Source organism: Juglans regia, chromosome 12 (genome assembly GCF_001411555.2).
Source record: "Juglans regia cultivar Chandler chromosome 12, Walnut 2.0, whole genome shotgun sequence".
Lineage (NCBI taxonomy): Eukaryota > Viridiplantae > Streptophyta > Magnoliopsida > Fagales > Juglandaceae > Juglans > Juglans regia.
In genome coordinates, this window is record NC_049912.1 from 3,249,103 (window position 1) to 3,273,604 (window position 24,502).

Genomic DNA, 24,502 nt, shown 5'->3' on the forward strand with positions numbered 1-24,502 from the left:
ATTAACGAAACGGGGCTTTAAGGCCTTGTTTGTTTTTCAAAAACATCTTATCTCATCTCATCTCATCTCATCTCACCTCATCATTACAACTTTCTCAAATTTCCATGCAAAATAAAATAAACAATTCAATTTTTTTAAATCTCAAAACAATAATAATATTAAAAAATATATTCTAACAATATTTTATTCAACTTTTTAACTTTAATCTCATCTCATCTTATCTCATCTCATCTTATCTCTAAAAACAAACGGGCCTAAGTTGCATGAAAACAAAAATATTTGGTACATACGCATATTAATTGTTTGGTGGAATGCCCCAGAAAGTCAAAAAGTAGTTTAGTAGAAAAGGGTCATTCAATGAAGTGTAGCTTACAAGTAGTTCACTTCCCTCTCTAGGTGAGAACACACCTAGTTAAGGACTTCTATGTAATTATAGCCGCCGCCCGCCGGATACAGCCTGAAAAATTATTTAAAAACAAAAGAGTGAAAGAGTAATCCTGAAAAACTATAAACACGTGTCATTTTTTTATGATATTTTATATAATTATACTTTAAAATAAAAATATTTTTATAAAATATTAATACCACTTTACAAAAATATCTTTATTTTAAATAAAATAAATTACGAAAGAGCAGAGTACTCACGCTTTTACGTGGTCTGCAATACGTAGCAACGTGGCATGCCTCAATTTTATTTTTAATCGATGAAATTTTAAAATAAAAATTATATTTACAGTCACTTTTATTATAATTATAAATGACTCATTTATATTTTACCTTAGGCTTCAATTTGTATGGAACCCCGCCCCTGAAACTCATATAGATACGAAGTCAAAGAAGAGATTGCAAAGCAAGAATGTCAAGATCTAAAATTGGAATGGTGGAACTCCAAACTCGGGTTTGGGTCTTTTGTAGGAAGAAGATATAGCTTTTGGGACATTAGCATTTTCATAGGCTTGAAGAAGAGAGTTTGAAGATGCAAATAACAAAGAGTATACAGGCAGAAGGGGCTTATGTCAAATTCAATCGAAATAAATTTCTGTTTGTTAGCCATCCCACATCAGTTTTTTTTTTTTTTTTTTAAATAATGGTAGTATGCCTCTCATTTTGCTTACTTATTTTATCTGTTCATGTATTTATTTAAAAAAAAAATTTATTTACTGATTAAAGAAGTGACTATTAGTATATTGATATTTTTTTATTTTTTTATTTTTTTAAAATGTTTAAAAAAAGTTTGAAATAAAAAGTAAAAAATAAAAAAAATACAATTTGACTAGGGGCAAACAAAGTGGGTAAATTAAGGGGCATAGTAGCACTACCCTTTTTAAATAACATTTTTCTTTTGTAAGATATTGTGTGTCCATGTATTTCGTTTTTGGAATTTGAAAATTTAAACTTAAGAGCACTTGTAGTGAATTAGTCATAGTTAAAATTTAGCCAAAATTTGGATAGCTAGCTCAAAATACACGCACATCAACTCTCTAAATCTATCAGTAAATTTAATATTGAGATTTTGATTGGCCAAATGTAGCCAACCAAAATCGTTGGCCAAAGATTTTTTTCACATTAAACATTCTTCCCGCTCAGACGAATTTTGGCACTAGCATCTAGCAAAATTCATATATCCATTTCACAAAAGCCCCAAGAAAATACACATCTCCATTTCTACACTTGGCCACCGTCGACCGCCACAGCCAATTGAAAGTATCGGACAACCATAGAAACCGCCGTTGAACGCCTTTGTTAAGCCCAAGCCGACGGGGGCACTTCCTCCCAGCCCCCCCACCTCACACCATGTGGAGGGAGGGTTTCCAACCCCACCCCCTCCCCGCTACTGGGGAGTGAGGTTGAAACCGCACCCTACTCCACCCTCCGCTCAATCCAACGAACCATTGGATCTATTAAATTTTTTTTTTCTAAAACGAAGTTTAGACCCAACTTATAATATAATTAAATTTATAAATTAAAATTCATACATTCAAAAAGAATATAAACTCATTAGAGTTTTATTTTAGATTGTCTTGGCCTGCAATTCATTAACTTGAATTCAACTTTAAGTTTTTAACAAATTGTATATATCTATATATAATATATTTATATAAATATTAAAAAGATTATTTTTTATATTAAATAAGGGAGGAGTGCGGGGCGGGGCGAGGCGAGGCCCCGCTGTGGTTAGCCCACCCCCTACCCCCTTTAGGGATCTCCCATGCAGGGCTAAGCCCCCCACCCACCCATGCTGCCCACCTCCAGAAGTTGTCAACGATTTTGCTTCCCATCTGCTTTGTGATTCAATAATTTTTCTTCCCTTCTACTTCATGCTATTTGGGATTTTTGCTGGTTTTCAGTTGCATATATATATATATTTTTTTTTCTGATTTTTGCTGGTTGTTGGTTTTTCAGTTGTTGATTTTTTGCTCATTGTGCATATTCAAATGCCCCTATTGCATTCGAGATCATCAAAGTTGGGTTTCGAATTAATTTAAAGGTAAAATAGATATTATAATGAAATAGTGATAAATTTAGAGAGTTTGTTATTTAGTGTTGTTGAAAAATGGCTAGCTAAGTTATAAAAAATGAATAATTGCTAATAAATTGCTATTATATCGCCTCAGTCATACTGCTGATTTTGTCCTATTGATGTGACACCACCACATGGTGCCATGTGTCTTATTAAAAAATAAAAAATATATATTAAAAACAAAACGGCATATGAAAACACAAAAAGATGAAGATTAGGTTCTCTCCATCCCTTTTTATGTTTGTGATTTTAATTTCTTTTTAACAAATCACATGACACCACATGATGGTATCACGTTAATAGAGCATAATGAGTTGTATGATTGGAGCGGCATAGTAGAATTTCTCTTTATTTCTTCACAAAAATTTATGTGGCATTAAATAAAAAATAAATGTTATAGTCATTTTATGCGTCTATGTCTCTCACTTGAAGCCCTCAAATTTAAGCTAATAATTAAGAGAGTATTTTTTTTTTAGATATTTATGGTTAGTATAATCATATTGACCAATGAAATAACATAGAAGTAATGTTTTCCATTAAATATATCTTATCCGTTTAATTGAAATAAAAACGATCATATTTCAATGTTCACGTGAATATTAATTAATATTATAAAACACAGTATAGAATCTACAACATTTAATGTAAAAAAGGGAACCCAAAAAGGTTTTAAGGGATTTATTTTACAATTAAATAAATCATATAATTGTGTCATTCTATTAAAAATATTCAATTTAATGTTTTTTTTTCTTTTCTTTTATTTTTAATAAAATGATGCAAGACATATTTCTAAGAAAAATATTAATTTTTTAAATGTACTAAGCCAAAATAGTAAAAATTTCCTCTTTAAAAAAGTTGATATTTTTTTATTTTAATTTTAGTGGTTTATATATATAATATTATTTTCATTATTTTTATTTTCTTTAACTATTTTAGAATTTTTTTTTTTTTTTTTACTTTGCCTGTCAAGTAATAAGTGTTGAACTGTCACTGATATTTATTTGGCTTTCCTAAATACTAACAAACAAAATCTTGAAAAATGAATTAGTTTTATTGTTTCTAAAATCACATGGAGTGAAAAATTCGATCAAACTTCAATGAATCTAATACATGAACAAACCTATGCTTCTTGGGCCTGATGCCGGAATTTTGAAATTGGGCCAAAATTGATGCAGGATGGAAGCTCATAAGGGTGGATCCAAAATGAAAGGCCCAGTTGGATTCTGTTTAGCCTGTTTTGGTGTTGGACTAGCTGCTGTAGATATTTATGAAACAAAAATATTGACACATAATTTTTTTTACAATTCTTTATAAAATTATGTTTTAAATGAATAATATTTTTATAAAATAACTTATAAAAGTAACATTACTTTACATAAATACTCTCATTCAAAACATAATTATATAAAAAACTATAAAAAAAAAGGTTATTCGTGTATCATTACTCTTTATGAAAATAAACGGCAAGTAATACGAGCATTTTGGAAAACGCTACGATCCTAAGAACAGATTTTATACCTTAATCCTTCAAAGTATCCTCTATTTTGTGATATGACTATTAACGTCGTGTTTCGTGCACCTTTGGGTCAGGTTTCAGAAACTCGAATTTTTGAGCTGTCACCTGCACACTCTAAGGAAATACGGAAAATGGGGGCTTTGGTGGTGGCCGGGGAGTTTCCGATGCTAAAGTCAGTATATATTCTTAATAGTTTGTGCGTAAACTTAGAGGAATCATATATAACTTTTCGTACCTGGAGATAAACTTTTATACTAGGTTTTTCGAATGGGACAGCTCATCGTAGACTTTGAAGACCCCTGTCATGTCTACTGTTCGTTTGGTCAGAATCCATTAATGCAGCATGGCTTCTAGGGCGGCATCATTAATGCAGCGTGGTTTCGTGACTTACTTTGCCCAAAAATGTTATTCGTCATTCTTTTTCATGCTTGTTGCTAGGGAATCATGAGTTTTTCATATTTCTTGCCTTTCTGCCAGTGCAAATCCCAGATAGTAGCTTGCCATCGGGGTGGTGTCATGGCGGCGAGTCCCCTCTGCCCCAACCATCCACTTTCCCTTTCCCAGAGGGTTATTCCCGTGGGCCGAATACCCTACTAAGGGCCCATTGACTTCCTTTAGCGGAAGGTCGTAGGGCAAGGTTGGGCCCTCGGACTAGCCTCCGTAGTGGTTCTTCATGGTTTTGCTTATAGGACCTATGGGAAAAACCCCCTTACAATGACCTTTATTGAGACCAACATTTTGTTGCCTAAAATGGGCTTGCATCTATTTGCAAGGTTGTTCTTTTGACACATGAAAAAAATTGTCAGTATTTTAATTTTTTTTGTATAGTTATAACAAGTCTCGTAATAAGTGATGTGTTGATAATCTCAAAATATAAATCATGGGATTATCTATTGTGAAGAGTTGCACGAATAGAGAGATGATTTGCATCAAGAAAGTGACTATGAAGGATGCATATTTTATTTTTAGAATAATATTACTTTCACACTAGATCTTATCATCCATAATTAGATTTGTTGATATAACACATTTTAAGTAGTTTCACACGATAAAAACTTAAAATAAAAATAAAAAATCCTATTTATGGTTATTTTTTCAACATCTCCTTAAGTAGTATTAAATAATTAGTAAATACGTTAAACAAAAATAATAATTTAAAATATAAATAATTTATAATCTAACATATTATATCAAATCACATCAATTTATAAATTTATTTTTATAAAATCTTTTTTATAACTAAATATAAATTACGATAGAAAACACCTAAACGAATAAACTGAACATTATTTGTTTAAGTTTAATGAAAATGCTAAGGACAGTGCTAGAGTCACCGAGAGGTGTTCCGACATTACCCACTAATAAGTGCTTTTTGTACTTTTTAATTTTGTGTATTTTTTAAAGTATTTTTAAAATTATTTTCATTTTTTTTTTTAAAAAAAATACTTCGTTAATCATTAAATTAGAAAAAATAAAAATCGAGAGAATTCATGAAAGAGTCTCTTGGTGGTTTAGCTTTTTCCAAATGCTAAACACATGGTCCCGTGTTTCTGTCCAAGGTCTAATTCAATGTCATTTGAGCCGTTACCCGCAGATGAAACTGAAAGGACTATGATGTCCATGAAAGAACAGAGAGACAGGACATCACGTTTCCCCAACTTCGATTGATAAACAATTCCCAACCCATCTTAAATCGAATGGAATCGAATCATTAACTTTATCATCACGATGATTGTCAGAGGTCAGGTCAAAGATGTCACCCCACACCCTTAATATTACAAATTCCTATGATAATTTTGAGGAGGCGGAGGAGGAGGGATCATCATCGTTAGCATCTCCTCGTTATTTTATGGCCTCAACCAATCCACCATTACACGAGACACGACATCTTTATAGATTTGGTTCAATTTATATGAACCAAAATATCAAGGAATCACGTGTGAGGGATTATGTCCTAATTACCAATAATATTAGTCTTCATTTTATATTTAAATTTTATTATCAGTTCATGCACTAAATTTTACATTGATCACTTACATTAAGATTCTCGTTACTTTTCTTTTGTATTTTTTTAAATAGAAAAAAATAAACAAACACAATATTAAAAAATAAATAAACATAATTTTTTTTTTTAAAAAAAAAAAAAAGGTCTTATTGGTAGGCCTGTGCAAAAAACCCGTTGGACTGCTTAGTCTGTTTGGCCTAATTAGATTCGTCCGATAAAAGACGGTTTTGCTTCAATGTCAGTTTGAACCCGAGACGGGCAGACCCGACTCTTAACATTCTTAAAATGCTTTAAGTGTTCAAATTGATCAAACCCTAGCAGCTAAGAAGATGAAAGCGCTTATGCTATTGAAATAAAGAACAAGAAGAAGAATGAGTTGCTGCAGTTCCGTCGCAAGGTCGAAGATGCGATTATTGGGAATTGTCTTCTTGGCAAACCAGCCAAGAATCCTTCAACTACGCAAGCAAACCCAAAGACAAAAGAACAGCTAGGAGATAGTACCACTTGGGGCATGCCTTTATTGCCAAGTAAAGGTCACGCAAGGACCGATGTTATGCTCTTGAAATTCTTGAGAGCTAGAGATTTCAAAGTTCAGGACGCTTTAATGTTGTTGTTGTTGTTGTTTTTTTTTTTTTTCCTAATTGGGTTTGGCAATTCCATGGTATTTAGAGGCAATTCGAGCTCAAGAGGTCCTGGCATGGTGTTTCTGATGGATTAAGAAATAAAGGGTAGCTTTGTTGGGGTTTTGTTTTGTTTTCTTGGTTTTATAGTTGTTGGAATCCATTGCTATGAGAAAGAGAGAGGTTCTTGTTTTGATTGAATTTGAAGCTTGGTAGTTGACTTGAAAACAATTTTGCAATAAAATTTTGGTTTTGAGTATTTGAGAAATTTGAGAATTTAGTTTTTCGTTTTGCTAATGGGGAATTTGTGGATTCTGGAGTTTGAGAGCCTAACGAAAGTTTTGTGATTGAGGAATTGAGAAAGGAGGATGGATGATTCTCGATTTGGTGTGAATTCGTTATTGTGCAAATATTATTAGTCATTTTTAGACCCGACCCGCATATTACGGGTCGGGTCCAAAACCAGGACATGTTGGACGAATTGCAGGCCTACTCATTGGTACAAAAGATAAGTGCACTTTATGTACCTATCATTTTCCTATGTATATAGATCCACATTATCATGATTTTCCAAATGAGCAGTATTAAATGTTACATAACTCATACAACGTGTTTTATTTATTTGAGTCGATAGTTGAAAAAAATCTCTATTCCGCAAGGTTTTACTTTGTAACAAATCTTAGAACATGGAAGATTTGTGTTATTTGGACGAAGTAGTAGGATCTTTAAACTATCATCCAAATGTAGAAAAATGTGGTTCATATACTAAAATCTTTTGATAAAGAGGTCCCCAAAACAAAAGGAGGGCTTGATCTATGAGAGGTGATCCCCATAAGTACTCAAATGCCACAAGCAGGCAAAAAAATGCAGCTCAAATCTTCAACTCGTGGCTCTATCTACTTTTCAATACTCAAGAACACTTCGGAGTCATTTGGATTCAGAGATGAGTTGAAATAGGTTGAGATGAATTGTAAATAGTAGAATAAAAGTTAAATTGTTTATTATATTTTGTGTGAGAATTTAAAAAAGTTGTTTTAGATTTTGAAAAAGTTGAATTGTTTATTATATTTTGTGTAGAAATTTGAGAAAGTTGTAATGACGAGATGAAATGAGTTGAGATAAATTGATGTGAGTTTTGAATGTGGCCCAGAATAGAGGTCACGTCACATTTAATGCGGCCCAGAGCAGGGGTTATGTCGCATTAAATGTCTTCCAGAGCGCAGGGCACGCGGCATTAAATGCGGCCCAACACCAGAATGGTACACAGAAAAAGTTAGGCATAATCGTCACTCGGTGAGGAAAAAACACGTAAGCTGCTCGGTAACACGACCCGCGGGGCAAATTGTCCCGCGTGACACGAAATCCAACCACAAGAAATTTCTAAAAGGTAACTATAAATAGGGGTGACCCAACAACGAAATGGGTGATGAAAAAATACTCACTCTAGCTTTATCTCTCTGAGTACTGACTCAAGCTTCGGAAGATTAATGGACCACGAGGTCCCCTCTCCATTTTTAACTGTGTAAGATCGAGCTTGCATACTAAGGGCAAGTTTGAGGGGTGAGATGAGAATTTTGTATTTTATTTTTAAGTTTAAAATATTATGTTTTAATATTATTATTGTTTTGAGATTTGAAAAATGTGTATTGAGATTTGAAAAAGTTGAATTGTTTATTATATTTTGTATTGAGATTTGAAAAAAATATAATGATGAGATGAGATGAGATAAAAATTTTATGTTTTATTTTGGTTACCAAACCTGCCCTAAGAGTGAGGAGTGACCCAAACCTGCAAAATGCGACATTAACCATTAAAGCCGTAGATAATCAATTCTCAGCAAGAATATAATGTTGTAGATACTTTCATGAAGCAAAACGTGGGTTCCAAGTTCCAACTCTACGTTCTACAACTACTTTTCAAACACGAGTACTTTCTCCTACCTTCAAAAATGTCTCATTCGAAAAGGAATGGTCTTTAATCTGCATTAAATACCTTGTCACGTATCTTTCAAACAAAAACAAACCTTGTCACGTACCTCACATGTCTGTCGGAAAACGACGACGGTGCTACTCCCACAGAAGGAGTCCACCGAAACCACAACCGAATATCAATTTTTTTTTTTTTTTTGTCTTTTGTTTTTTTAAACATTTTTTTAAATTTATTAATTATTTCTTTTTTAAAAATAAAAAATATATATTTATTTTAAAATAATTACTTAACAATTAAGTAAAAAAAAAAAAAAATCCATTTGGTGGCCAACATCGGTGACCACCTTATGTGGGAGAAGCAATTTCCTATATTTAATATAAGGATAGTCAATAATTAGTCACATCGTGTAAATATAGAAAAATTTTAAAAAGCCTCTTATTATTTTATAAAATAAGAGAATAAAAAAATAAAATTACATATTTTTAAATAGTATATAAAGTGTGAGACTTCTGTATAATATAACTCGTAAATATATGTACAATCTCAAGGATCGTTGATTTTTTTTATTTTTGCACTCAACTCAGTGATTGGTTTAAATTTAGAATTATTTTAATATCTAAATATCAAACTCTCAAATTATTAAATACGTTTTAACTTAAATTTTTTTTTACATATGAGATTCGTAATCTTTTTCAACTTAAAATATTTTTATAAGTAAGACCTCAATATTTTTTAATTTCTCATAAATATATATAAACTCATTTTAATATTTAAATACATCTAAATTAATTTTAAATAAATTTACATAAATTATTCTACCATCTTAACTTAATATTATTTATAAAAAATTTATCTCAACTCAATATCTAATCACAATCATAATCAATAATTAATCAGATCTTGCAAATACGTGTACTTAAAATATTATGATTAATATTGGAACGTCTGTAATGCATGCGCAATCACCTCTTCAATATTTCAACAAAAATATATTATTATTTTATTTTATATTTAAATCATTGGGAAGAGCTCATCTTTTCCTTGTGAACTGCAACCCTATCCTCACTTTAATCGTGCACAGTGTTCCGGAGTACTCTCAGCAAATGTAGCCTTTTCTTGTTTGTTTGTTCAAAGATGGGACTGCTTCTGCATGTGATGGTATCCTAGGATAAGCATTCACACGTACAGTTCTTTTCCTATGCTACACATTAAAATATTAAATATTAAGAAGTGCAATGTATTGATATAAGAATAAATATGTATAGAAATTACTATTAAGAATATTTATTTTATACACATAATATGGCATCATCTAGATCATATATCTTCTCAAGTGAGTGTTAGGAACAATTAACTAAAAGCAACCACGCAATAAGTGTAAAGTATGCACTGTTATAATAACTTCTCTCTAGCATTACTCATTGATATAAATGTATTACATAAAAATAAATTCACAAATTGAGATAATTTTATGTGATTTGTTATATTTATTTTATAATAAATATATATTTATAATCTGATATATCATATCAAATCACATCATTTTATAGTTAAAGTATTACATAAAATGTTACTTAACATGACAGCATTAAATAGAGTAAAAAAACTTATATATTATGTATCTCTCTCTTTGAATTATAAAAAAAAAACTTATGAAAAATTATAAATAAATAAATAAAACCCCAATCCGTATGGGTTAATTGGTTGAGGGTTGATAATAAATGCTGGTTGTTGTATTTATGCATGATGTGTGTAAATGTGGTGGTTGGTCTTTGCTATAATTGCTTCATGGGACACTGCGTAATTTACTCTCGCTGTGTATGGTGGTTATGGCGTTAAATGCTGTTTGTGCGATTTACACCATAAATGCTGGTACAAAGTACTTAATTTTTGTGTGGTTTTGCTGCTGGTTTTGCTGTCTTCATATCATTCATATATATATATATATATATATATATATATATATATATATATATACACTAAGTGAAACGTGTAATGCACGTTTGCTTAATTTATATATATATATTTTGTTAAGAACTAATTTTTTATTAATAAAAATGTAATGTTTTCAGTTAATTAAATAACGATGTAATATTTATATAATTTATAAATAATCATACACTGTGATATATTATAAAAGAAGAGTATTAATAAAAACTATAAATGACATGGTCCTATAAATAAACATCGTTCATAATTTTATGAAAGTTGTTTGAAATAATTTTGATTCTAAGATAACGATCTAGTATTTTTCTCATCTTGCATTGCCTCAATAGAGAGGACGTTAAAACGCCTATGATGACGATCCAACATTTTCCTTATCTTGCATTGCCTCAATAGAGAGGACATCAAAATGCCTATATTTTTTCCATTCGGTTTCTTTAGATCTACATAAACTTGAATTTTTTAACTTTTTTTTATAATTTCTCCACAACGCTTTTAATATATGTTCGATGTTCCTGCAAAATAAAATTTAAATAGCTTTACATAATTAATAAAAACCCAATTTCCTTTTTAATTAATTCATTATAATCAAACTCAATTTTTGAATAAAAATTGTAAAAGATATCTCTTCTGTATGTTCCATCAACTCAACTACTGAGCAACCAAATGCCTTTTCTCCCACTTCACCAAACATAGTAGCAGCTAGTTTTTCAATATTATCGTCCAGTTTAACATATGCCCTAGCACTTTAAATGCATTGAATATATTATTTTAAACTTTAATAATGTTAAATTCTAAATTAAATTAGATATCAATTATAAATTAAAATTGTAAAATACATACAGTATTTTGCAGACCCTTTGGCTTTTGCAATATATACATTACAGCCAACACATGACATGTAATAAAATATTTGGTCCAAATCAATCACATTTATCTTCACCTCTATCTAGAATTTTGCTTTTCACGTTAAATGATAATCAATTTTTAGAATAAATTCTTTTGTAAATATTTTAATTTATTACTAATAAAATAATATTTACCGTCATGTGTTGCAAATTTTAATTTATTAATTTAATTTATCTTCGTTTGTAAATTTTTTTTTAAAAATTATTTACATAATCTTATCACTTTTCATTATGTTAATGGAGGAAGTTACTGTTTTAACTGTTGGATACTGTTCTACACAAGTAAGATGAAATAAAGAAATAACAATTATTTCCTACGCTCAATTAAATAAATAATCAAATGATAAAATACTATGAAATTGAAATCTAACAAAAGCATGTTTCAATATCACATACAAAAATGTTTTTGAAACTATTTGCCAAACTTAATTTCCCATTCCAAGCAACTATCAACTATTTTTCTACTAATTATTTAAAAAATTCCTCTACTAATTTTTTATTTGGATGTTATGATGTTTTATTTTTATTTTAATTGTTGATTTTTAGGGGAAATGTGATGGTTTGTGAGTGGACTCAGATCACCTCGAAATGAATAAGCAACTTGCCAGCCTGTCTGCAGGCCTCCAAGTTTAATTAATATATATCCGGACTCCCCAATTCCTAAAAACTTTTATAAATCATGCTAACTTTATATATATGATTAGTTTTATTCATTCAATGTGTTTGAATGTTAAAATTATTGATTATATGTTTACCAATCATTCTCTTAATTAAATTAAAATTTATGATAAATTATTTACGAAGAAAATAACTATTTATAACATAGAAAATAGATTCATTTTTATAGAAAATAACTGATCATAAATAAACAGATTTTTGTAATGAATTTCTTTCTTAGTTGATCAATGCATTGCTCCACAAAATTCTTGATTTAATAATATGACTTGTGTGAACTATATTTTTGTTATTTAAATTTGTTTTTGGTTTTTGAATTATGGAATTTAATTTTATTTTTACTATATATTATTTCACTCTATTAAACCCTATTTCGATTTTCCATCCTCATAAAGAGATCGATCAATGCATATGATTTGTTTCAGTCGGTTTTCAAAATCAATAGGAAAAAAATATAACTGAAACCGGCCCATTAGAGAGCAATTTAATAATCAGCACAAAAATCAATTTGCAAGGTCTATTAAATTTGCAGGATGGGGTCTATTAAATCATTCATTATTAAATCTGCATTAATGGGTCTATTAAAGGACGGTAGAAGGAGCAAACCGTTCTTTACAAATTTATAGGGATAAAATCGAAAAGCAAAATAAAAGATGAAAAATTACTATTAAAATTACAATAAAAAAAAGGCATGACTGAATTAGAAAAAATGTGTTAACTTTAACTTAAAATAATAAAATTTGTTAAAACAAGAATTTCTGTTAGATAGCGACTTTATATATATAGATATATATATATATATTGTGTTTATCTCTTTTCAAATCGGATCGGAGAAATTGAGTATTAGAATTAAAAAATTATAGCGAGCCAGACCCCTCCAGCTGCTTGTATTATTGCTCGCTCGACTTACGTAGCTAGCTGTGGTCATTGCTGGTCTCTATCTTGTTTAGGTGCGCCTATGGATCATCCTTGCTGATTTCTCAGAACATACTTTGATGCTAACAACTCTTTTCATAATACATGATGTAAAATGAGAATATTTTTATAATGTGATGTTACTTTTATATGATATTTTATAATAATATTTTTTATTTTGAACATAATTATAAAATATATTATAAAAAATATTATGTATTTATTATTTTTCTATATATATATCGGTGCTGTTTTTAATAAAAAAATATAGAGTTTGTACAGTATATCGATACTAATATATAAGATATTTATTTATGATATAAATTAAAATCGAAAATCATTCTTATGGGACAGGTAATATTTTTTTTGAATAAAAAAAAGTCAGTATCGAGATGCGGGCTCTGTTTTTAATATGGAATTGTTATGACTTGAATAACAGAACCAAAATCTCACTGTCAACAAGTCAACAACCAACCCAAAAGAAATCACGTGTCCCAAAATTTCAGAAAAGTTTGAAATAAATAAATAAAGATCACGTGTCCCAGCATGCATGATCTTTTGGGATGAAAAATCCAGCTATTGATCACTACGTACAATCAAGGTCATACATTCAGATTCCTCAAAAAAGGTCCAGCTTTCAAATTGTGAGGTTTTTCTTTTATTTTTTATTTTTTTATAATTCAGATGGACCATTGACTTCAAAGAGTACATAAAAAGAAGAAACGAGTAGTGGGACGCTAGCAGAAGACTACTTAAGAAGGCCGCGGCATTAATCTGCACGGAGAAGGGAGGCCTCCTCCGGCTCACGCAAAATGGAGGCAGAATTAGAACAGAGGAGAGAGTTGGAGGAAGAGGCAGCGGAAGGCGGCGGCGGTGGAGAGTTTGATTTGCAACGAAGGCAGCCTCGGCAGCATAACAATGGCTCTACCACTACAGTTACCATTAATGTCATGGGTACCAGTACTGCAAGTTTATCCTCCTCCTCCGCAGAGTACAGTCTTGAAGCTGACTTGATCTCTCAGCTTGCTGAAGAAGGTAAGGGAATTAAAACAAAAGTAAACGTCTTTCTGTCTTTTGAGTTTCATAACTAACCATAGGAACATCATGAAAACTAGCCAAAAAAAGCAAAGGCTTGCATTTCTGATAGATAAAAGCTTCAGTACTGCATATGGCAGTGTGCTTTATCCTTCATTTTTTGGGTGGCTCTACTGGAGTTACTGTTAGTTATATTAGTATTTTTTATTTTTTATATGTATTTTTTTTAATGCTTTTAAATATTTTTTTTAAATTAAAAAAATTACAATATTATTAAAAAATATTTTTTTAATAACTAAATAAAGTAAAAAAATTAAAAACAGCCACCAGCGATAGTCCCAGTCGTAGCTTTTTCCTTATTTTTTTCTCTTTATCAAAATATATAAATTGTGTTTGGTTGGCTTTTCTTCTTTACCTTGAAAGCAGTACAAAATTAACAATGTCATTCTTATTTATTCAGATTTCGAAATTATATATATATATATATATTGTATAAAAATATGTGTCTCTCTATATTCCTACTGGAAGTATAGTCTAGCAATTCATAATTTTTTTTCAAGTCCAATCCAAACATTTTTTTAAATAGTTATTTTTTTTCCTATTTTTTAAAAATAAAAATAATCTAGTCATTTACCTGGATTTTTGTTAAAAGAGAGAACACAAAAACCAAAACAACCCAGAAAGCACCTTTCACAAAATAACTTTCTCAATTCTCAATTTTATACAAACTCCAATGCAAATTACCTAGATGTTTGAACATATGATAATCTCATTTTTCATCATCCTAGTAGATTTTCTTTATATATAATATATATGTTTGTGCCATTAATATATATATATATATATACACAAAATATATATATGTTTGTGATATTAGATAATTAGAGATGATTTATGATATTTTATTTGTGAATCTATCTTCTAATACCACATCATCAAATAATCAGATGAGAAATTGTACTATGAATATATATGTATATAGTAATGGCACAAACATTCTGCCCATAATTTGGACATGAAGTTGTTCAAACATAGTAGTTACTTGCTAGGTGGTTTACAGGTGAATTCTCGTATGAATCTTTCGCATTAACAAGTGGAGAGGTTAATGTTAATGATTCCATTAATAAATCTACTACTCCTGGAACTGGAACTGTTATGGTGGATATCGCAACAGAAAGTTTCGGCATTGAAACTATTGACGAGCTATTCAAGCCGACTGATCCTCCACCTTCCAATAAGAACTCATCAATTCAGGAGCAAATTGCAGCTGAGACTTCTATCGATATTGGAACAATTGAACAGGAAGGGAGGGTTGGCATTGATATCAGAGAGGAGATTGAGGAGCAGAAAGAGACCAGAGATTATTTGTATCTTGAAACGGTATACAAGAAGCCGGCTACATCTGATTTCTACTGCCCCAACTGTCAGGCTTGCATCGACAAGGTTCTTATACGCAGTAGATTAGAGGAGGAAGAAATTAGGTGCCCATCCTGCTTCGAATTTCTAAAACCTCTAGGTACGTACGTTTTACATTCTGATAGTATAATGGAAAATACTTGGGCTACAACATTAATTCTCAGTAGGTATCCTTCCATCCAATGTTCCTTCATTGATTCTCGATGTTAGTGTGTGTGTGTGTATACACCACACATCATCTTATTTTGCAATTGGAAAATGCTTGGGCTACAACATTGGGTACTAAATAGACGTATAAATTAACTATGAACTTCTCTAAGTTTTTGAACTAATGGGCAAAACTTTTCATTCAGTTTTGTTTTTTTCATAATCCATCTACAATTTTTTTTTTTTTTTTAAAGCATCTGTTGCGCACACAAAATTTCCTAGACTATATGACCCTTCTTCTTCTTTTTTCATTTTTTCATATTTTTAACCTTTTTCAGCACAATCCTGGCTTCCCAAGTGGCGAGGAACGCAACAGACACCGCATCCCCAGAAGCCTCATGTTCCGATCGATACCATTATACAAGGTTCATTAATATTTTGGAATTCTGAATTACTTGTATATATTATTTTACTCATTTTTATTATTATTATTATTATTTTGATAGGATATACTCATTTTTATTAATATTAGTATGTTAATATTAAACTTGGAAACTTGGAAATCCTAGAAAGGTTTGTCTATGGTTTGCCAGTATCTCATCGTGTTTTTTCCTCATGCTTTGCTTTAGATTTCATATGTTGTCTTCGATGCATTGTTATGCAGGAAATGAAGAGCCCACTGATCAATTGAAACCAGGTGATACTTCTCATCGAACACCATCATCGACATCGAAAGCACGGACTCCCACTGCTGTAAAAGGGGAAATCCCAGAAGGTATAGTCTATGGTTTGCCAGTATCTCATCGTGTTTTTTCCTCATGCTTTGCTTTAGATTTCATATGTTGTCTTCGATGCATTTTTATGCAGGAAATAAAGAGCCCACTTATCAATCCAAACCAGGTGATACTTTTCATGGAACATCATCATCGACATTGGAAGCACGGTCTCCCACTGCTGAAACAGGGGAAATCCTAGAAGGTATAATCTGTGGTTGTCTGTATCTCATCGTGTTTTTTCCTCATGCTTTGCTTTAGATTTCATATGTTGTCTTCGATGCATTGTTATGCAGGAAATAAAGAGCCCACTAATCAATTGAAACCAGGTGATACCCTTCGCCCACCATTACCATTACCAGCACAAAGTACTCCCGAACAAGATGGCACTATAAAGTTGGAAATCGTAAAAAGTTTGGTCTATGGTGGTTTAACTGAATCAATCACAAGCTTATCTGTTGTGACATCTGCAGCCAGTGCTGCTGCTTCCACATGTACATGCTTACTCTTTTTTTCCCTTACTGTTCCTTTAATCTGTTGTGACATCTCCGTATATGAAATAGATGCAACTACTTTCTGTTTGGCATTAGCCTATTCCAACACCATAATTTGGTACATAGCTCATTAGGCCCGTCTTACCATACCATATAACCATCATATCATCTCATATCTTTATTTTGAAGATTTGTTATCGTCAATAGTTCAAAACTACATTAAACTATTTTGAAAACTAATATAAATGCATTTAAGTAAATTCATCGTACTTAGAATTTTGGTATAAATAGTAATTTAATAATAACATTAGAACAGTGGTCCTAAATAGCTTAATCAACATTATGATTGCCTACCTTATAAATTTTAGCACATAAGGTAATAAAGATGCATTGTATTTTAATGTATGTGTAAATTAAGTTAGAACAGACTACATGTGGTTATTCAAAATTAGAGCAGAAGTATTATTTTTCATTGCCTATTGCATATACATTTTCGTATCTTAATCTCTGTGTGTGCGAATTTGAATCATCTATCAAAATTTTCATTCTTTCTCAAAGATTGTTGACAGTTTGATGTTTTATTTTATTTTGGTTATAATTGAACGACTTTCTGATCACAGTGAGCATTCTAGTCTTGGCATTGGCAAACCTGATTGGTGGACTTTTCATCATTGGTCATAATGTGAGTTTTCCTTTCCTTTTCCTTTTTTCAAAAGTTCCATTGCAGATCTTAAAGAGGAGCTTCATACAAAATCCTCATTTCTTTATTTTTGTTTCACAAACATCTTTGTCTCGCTTCTCCAACCATTAATGTCAAGAAATGTATGAGGGGTGAGAATTTTTCACCAAATGACTTGTCCATTAATTTTGATCAATATACAGACAAAGATTGAGGCTTAGAACCAAATCATCCATGCATGTAGCCAGTACACTCGTATGAACATCATTTACTAGAGATCATCATTTGAAGTCCCCCCATGTAAGCCAGTATGAGTTTTTGATAGATTCAGATATTCTGCAAAATTTGAGATAATTTGTCCTAGAGATGATTGAAATTAAGTCATAAAAAATCTTCAGTCATTAGATGTTACATAGTTTTTACTTATTTCTATTAACTTAAATTTTTTAGACTAGTGGTGATTTAACATGGTATCAGATGAAGATTCTGAGTTCAAATTTTGACTCCACACTTTACTACGTTCGCTGGGGTGGTGAATATAATTGAAATAACTAAGTTTTTTCTTCTCATCAACATTTTTAGACAAGTGGTGATTTAACTGTTATAGATAGTATCGTTAATTTAATTAAATGGTGTCGTATCGAACTTGTTTATGTTTATATAACTTTTAAGCTTCTTGGTCTTGAACTTTCTTCAGCTTAGGGATTTGAAGAACGAACAATCCAGAGTGACCTTGAATGAAGCAGAGGAACGAGTGGATCGGTACCTACAACTACTGGGGCAGAAAAAGAACTTCATAATTCATGCCTCAGTTGCAGTAATATCATTCCTTGTTTTTGGCTTGGTGCCTCCAGTGGTCTATGGCTTCTCATTTTATAAGAGTGACAATAGCTACCTTAAGCTCGCAGTAGTTGCGGCAGCTTCTCTTATATGCATCACAATACTTGCCATTGCCAAGGCTTACATCAAAAGGCCAACCAGGTGGTACATGTATTTGAGAACTGTAACGTACTACGTTTCGCTTGGGGTCGGGGCCTCTGGCATTTCTTACTTGGCAGGTTACCTGTTCAAGTTACTCGCCGATAAGCTAGGTTGGTTCGAGTCAAGTGCAGCTGTCACTCTGTCCCTTCCAGGGATGAGTTCAGTGCCATCTGCACAGGTATCATCCTATTAATATCATGGCATCCAAACATGACTTTTGTAGATGCTTGTAGTGCCAATCCAAGCACATTGTCGATGGCAGAGATCTAATTATTATCATTATTAGTCCGTTTTAAGTCCCACTCCTATTCTATTCTATCTGTATGATGCGAATCCTGAGTCAGAACTGCATCGTATTGATGTCATTGGACAAGAAGGTTTTGAATAATATTAGCTTCATTGCTGCTTCCAATTCCATTTATCATGTTTCAGGCTGTTTTGGAGTGTGCTCATAATACCGCTTCCCACTCTAAAATAGGCCTGCAAGGTGGAACGTTGAATGTCATAAAACACTTGATTGAGTCTTCCTTAACACCAATTGTATTTACTTTAATTGACAACTCACGGTCCGGCATGAGCAACACTATCAAAAGAAAGAAACTCATTATTTTCACACCACATAATTTTAATTAGTTTAGAAATAATAATATAAAATATGATGTGTGGAGATGATGAATAGTAAAACTCTAAAAAAATCAATTCTTGCCCGCAAAAGGAATATGGTATCTTATCAATTGGTTTATTATATTGTCGTCATTAAAATGTTTAATTTTTTTTTTATTTTATTTCTGTTAGAATATAATCCGACATTGGTTAGTCACCTGCTATCAGTGCTTGGAACTTTCCATAAATAGCATCCAGTTAGACCATGGTCCCACATTGGCAAGTCTTGTGTCATTGGAGCGAAACAAATGTGACGAACATTAACCTTAAGACTGATATGGGGAGACCCCCCCAAAGAGAGGAACTCCTTTAAAAAATTGGCGTATGCCGCTATTTGCGGCGCTCACACGGTATTCTTTAGTAAAAGGCGAAAGAATAGTTCGCTTTGTGCGCACCGCGCGGCTGCGTGATCTTGAAAGGACTGCTCGCTCTTCGTTTTATAATTGCTTTCCTGCGATGACTTCGTTGCTTCTTTCCGGTGTGGGATTCATTGCCTGTGCAACAATTTCAAAGATTGGGGGCCTTACACCTGCTATAATTGTATTTTGGGCTTTAATGAACGTTTGGAAATTAAAAACTTTCTTTCAAAATCCTTCCCCTTCCACGATGATAGTATGGACTCAATCTCCTTCTGTACACTTGCACTTGCTATTATATTGGGTATTAATGCATTGGGAAAATTTTGAGCACCAAGGCTTGGGCTTCAGCATAGAGCTCCAGGAGATTTATTTGAGTAATGCTAGGTACAAGTTTTAAATAGACAAATTTTATACTAGTCATTTGTAAAAAAGTAGATCTTACTAATAAAAATTAATTTTTTTTATACTTTTTTAAAATGGAGTCCACTTTTTTTATTAGGACTTGCATAAAACTTGTCTATTTAAAACTTGTATAAATAATTTCTTTTATCTAAAACCTTCCTTCCCAAGTTCTCTGATATGCCAATTCCCAGTTACTTTGTAAGAATGTCTGACATACCATGCACAACTTGCCTATAGAGGATTTGTTTTTAAGTAAGGGATTTGTGAGGCATCCAGGTCTGTACATCTCTTGTGCTTCAAAGTGAATAATACAGACTTGGAGTAGACAAATCATCATCACTATAAGTTATACTATTTAAGTTGCTAGCAAGAAATGCCAAACCTAAAATTCCATCTCCATGAAAGAAAAAAGAAAGAAAATGCAGTATTGAATTTGTCACCTGGATGAAATATTTTATTCACCATTGACAACTTAAACAGTGTATGCACATAGTCACGACAAATTAGTTACAGTATGTACCTAAATGGAAGATCAAATGGGTATTAATTTAAACACTGTAAAAACACTATAATCTTGTTGTGGACTTCTTTTAGGGTATCGCACCAAGAATCAATCAAAACATCCATCTCGGAGAAGAATGAACGGCACTTTGCCGGGGTCTGCTGGGCTGCTGCTCTAAGTTGTTTCGCTTCTTCATAATTGAGGATACGGTTGGGCTGAAATAGTCGTTACTCCTTTGAGAAGTTGCTGCTTGAGAATACATCTTCCTTCCATGGATGAAACTCCTCTGCTTTTCTAGGAGGGCCCTGCGAGCCACTGAGTTCCTTTGGCCAATTCCCAATCTATTGTAACTTACACAACTCTGGCTCCGTCCCACTTGCTGAAAATTTCCCTCTCTCGGACCTGTATAATTTCGGCTCTCAGCAGTTTCTGCAGAGTACATGGTCTCTCCCTCACTGCTATACCCATTATGCATCTCTGAAACTTCTATTGGAGATGAATTAGACTGGACCTCGCTTTGTGCCCCATTTACAGAACCTGTCGAGGCAATCTCAGCATCAGCACCAGGACTGGTGACTCCTTTATCCTTGATTTGGTCTGCTCTCAATGGGCTATGTGGAGGAAGTTCCTCGACCCAATTCTCATCAGAGCGAAGGGGCACTTGTTTGGCTGGCTGAGGCAGTACTCCTGCCCTGGTAACAACCTTTGGAGGGAAATTAATATCCAAAAGCTGAATCGGTGCACTACCTTTCTTCCTAATAGGAAATGAAGTTAACTTTGGCGATTCATATATTTCTGGAGTCAGAATTCCCTGCACGTGGGTTGCATGCAAATCACTTGTCAGGGTTTCTCCTTCAACATTGTTTGCTCGAGCAGAACAGCTTGGTCCAGGATAATCCCTAGCTTTTGAGATTATATTTGACGAAGATGGGGTTCTATCATCATCATCAGCTTCTGTTGACTTAAAAACTTGACGCAGTGTGAATGAAGCACAAGAATGCTCACTCTTCTGACCAGCAGACATCAATCGCATGATTGGCAACTTTGGTTTGTTAAGTTCATCGAGGCTGCCTTCCCAATGCTGGTTTAACCAATCACAGACGATTGGAATAGGAATGCCAAATAGCATAGGAAAATCCTTCTTCCAAGATGACGAGGATGATGATGAAGTTGAAGAGGACTTGGTATTTGGAGATGTGGCTAGTTTCATAGGATCGCATATCACGAATGCAAGATTGCCATGTACATCAAATCCAGCAGACCCAGGACTCCATGATATTCCATCTGTAGAAAGTTTTATAAGATTGTCAGTGGCTATCACCACCTTCCCTTCACCAACTGTTAATTCCTTTTTCTCCGTGTAGCCTAAGAGGTAAACTACACTTCCCAGATCAAGATTTGGTTTAGAACAGGCTTTCAAGTAGTGAGGCTGCTGCCCCTGGGCATTTAAATCTCCGTCCATGGCATCTAAACCCACTATTGTAAGATCTAAAACAGAGCTAGTGATAAAAAACCTGCAACCAGTCAATGAACATGAGAAATGCCAAGGAGAACTCGTAATGACACAGAGCCTAGCATAATCCATGACACATTCAGGATGAACGTCACCAAAATATGACAATAGAGAAATAGTATAAGAGATTAAAATTATCAAATCTCATTCCTTACATTAGCCTACAAGAAAGGAGTAACCATCCATGATTCTCAATAAAAATACAACAATAATTGAATCGATAATGTTTTGCAAGCTTGCATCATTTTTTTTATAGGTACAGGCTTGCATCATTAAGACAACAAATCCGGTATTGGTTTTTTTTTTTTTTTCTATCCTATTTTGACAATAGAATTTTACTCGAGGGATCTGGGGTTAGGATATTGCTCCTGGCAGAACACTGTTACACAGCTACTCATTGACAAAAAGGCCAACAAAGATAAGAGTTACTGAAAATAAAATCAAATGACCATAAGACAGAAATTTTAGAAGCCCAGCCCCAAAGATAAAAGAAAAGGCCTCCTAATCAAGCACTAGGCCTTGAATTATTATTATTATTTTTTAATTCGAGGCCTTGAATTCTTTGATCAACTGAATACACCTCCAACTCTAAGCACGACCTATTTATATTCTAGAGTTCCTTTCTCTCATTGACTTCATAACCAAAGTAGGGAAATCATTAGCCGCAAACTACCTTTAGGGTCAGAGCACATCTACATGCCAATTAGAGGGAAATTTATTGCACTGCCAAAAGATATAAAAATGTCATGGTTAGCCAGTTTCCCATAATATCTGGCCACAAAAGAGGGGGGTGTTTCTTCAACTTGGATCACTAAGGAATTTATGATCAAGGCATGCCTGACCCTCTATGTCGAGTCAATCATTCTAATTTTACATATATTTCAACGATGTCTAAAAAGAATAATCTGCCAGGAAAATAAATTATGAACAACTAGAAAAATTCATATAATATAAAAATTTGATAGATATTATCGAAATTAGATAGATACCATCTAAATAAAAAATGAAAAGAAAGGGAACAAGGAAAAAATAAATCCAAGTTTTAACGGTTAAATTCATATAACTTTTTAAATTAAGAAAAGATTTACTGGCTTGTCCACACTCCACACTCTCAAGTCATTCAGGCCACTGTCCATCAATCACTTACTTATCACCAGTTCCCATTTCACTGCAAGTGACTCAGCAGCAGCATCACACTCCCGAATCATAATTATCATTTCAAAAAAGGACATGAATACAATCAACTAATTAACATATATACTTCATTGGTGCAAAATCACAGGGCTATAAACTCTAGATTCTGGGTCCTACAAAAGTGAACACCTTCACACTTACTACACCTACTACAACTTTGCTCACAGATGAGAAGTTTACCAAACTATGCCCATAACCCAAAACAACAAAAAGCAACAAACCCAAAACATTAAATCCCTTCATTCAACCAAAACTTCCCCAAAGAAGAAAGATAACAACTTGACTAATAAACTCGGGAAGTACTGCATAGTCTGCATTTTTTCAGCAACCAAGCGGAAACGAAAACCCAATACCTGTGAGGAACAAGGCTCGCGGCGACACCGTTTTGGAGCCGGATCTCGAGACTCTCGGCAGATGCCACCGACAGAATATTGGCGTGGGTGGTCAAGAGCAGATTGCGTTGGATCAAGAATCCGGTGCCGGCGCCGGATATTCTGGCCATGGCAGAGGCTTTGTTACAGAAAATGGCGGCTTTCATTCTCTCGGACTTACCCACGCCTTTGCAGAAACACAAAGACTCCCTGAGAACGCCCATTTTGGGATGGTTTTTAACAATGGGTTTCGCTCAGAATGGCGGATCTGGCAAGAGTGGCATTGCCATTTGAGTATAGCTTGTTGGTATTTATTTGAGCTGGAATTTATCGGAAAAACACTCGTCTCTGAGACCGAGAGAGAGGTGGAACCGTGGCCCTGTGGGAGTATGGAGAAACAGGGATGATGAGTGTCTTTTTGGAAAGAGTAAGTAGGTAAAGTTACAAATTATACATTTTTACTGGGACGGACCTCTGACGAAGTACTCGTGTTGCACTCCTAAAAATAACAAATGAGAAATAAAAACATCAGCTTACATTCTTAACATATCGTATTGAGTTAAAGAAAAAAAATAAAATTCTGAAGGATGTGCTACGGCTTTTAATGCCCAGTATTATCCTATATATATGTACGTATATATATATATATATAGAGTTATTTGCTCTTTTTTTTCATATATATATATATTTTTTGAAATTTATTATACATTAATCAATATTTACTCTCATATTTCATATTTATAATTTTTTATAAAATATTTTTTATAAAGTATTGGAGTTTTCAAAGGATATAAGAATATTTTTCACAAAGTATAAGTGTGAGATAATAAATAATATTTAATAAGAAGAATTTTTTAAAAGAAAGAAATTAATTTTTATATATATTTTTATAGTGGTGTTCAATTTTTTATAAAGACACTGCACGTGATTTGTCATCTCA

General features: G+C 32.7%; 2 protein-coding genes and 1 non-coding gene across 3 annotated transcripts; 1 reads left to right on the top strand and 2 right to left on the bottom strand.

Moving 5' to 3' along the window:
- The first annotated feature begins 13,698 nt into the window (after positions 1 to 13,698).
- Positions 13,699 to 18,974, top strand: LOC108998214 (membrane protein of ER body 2-like). The gene is made up of 8 exons (XM_018974716.2): positions 13,699 to 14,068; positions 15,129 to 15,584; positions 15,970 to 16,056; positions 16,296 to 16,406; positions 16,499 to 16,609; positions 16,701 to 16,898; positions 17,519 to 17,580; positions 18,275 to 18,974. The coding sequence occupies exons 1-8, from the start codon at positions 13,846 to 13,848 to the stop codon at positions 18,749 to 18,751; spliced, it is 1,725 nt and encodes a 574-aa protein (XP_018830261.1). The 5' UTR covers positions 13,699 to 13,845; the 3' UTR covers positions 18,752 to 18,974.
- A 532-nt stretch (positions 18,975 to 19,506) lies between these two features.
- On the bottom strand, positions 19,507 to 19,625 carry LOC118344097. Its single transcript, XR_004797863.1, has one exon. It is a non-coding gene; the product is annotated as a U5 spliceosomal RNA (small nuclear RNA).
- A 766-nt stretch (positions 19,626 to 20,391) lies between these two features.
- LOC108998209 lies at positions 20,392 to 24,040 on the bottom strand. The gene is made up of 2 exons (XM_018974708.2): positions 23,545 to 24,040; positions 20,392 to 21,998 (listed from the first exon to the last, which is right to left on the bottom strand). The coding sequence occupies exons 1-2, from the start codon at positions 23,784 to 23,786 to the stop codon at positions 20,597 to 20,599; spliced, it is 1,644 nt and encodes a 547-aa protein (XP_018830253.1). The 5' UTR covers positions 23,787 to 24,040; the 3' UTR covers positions 20,392 to 20,596.
- Between the last annotated feature and the right edge of the window lie 462 nt (positions 24,041 to 24,502).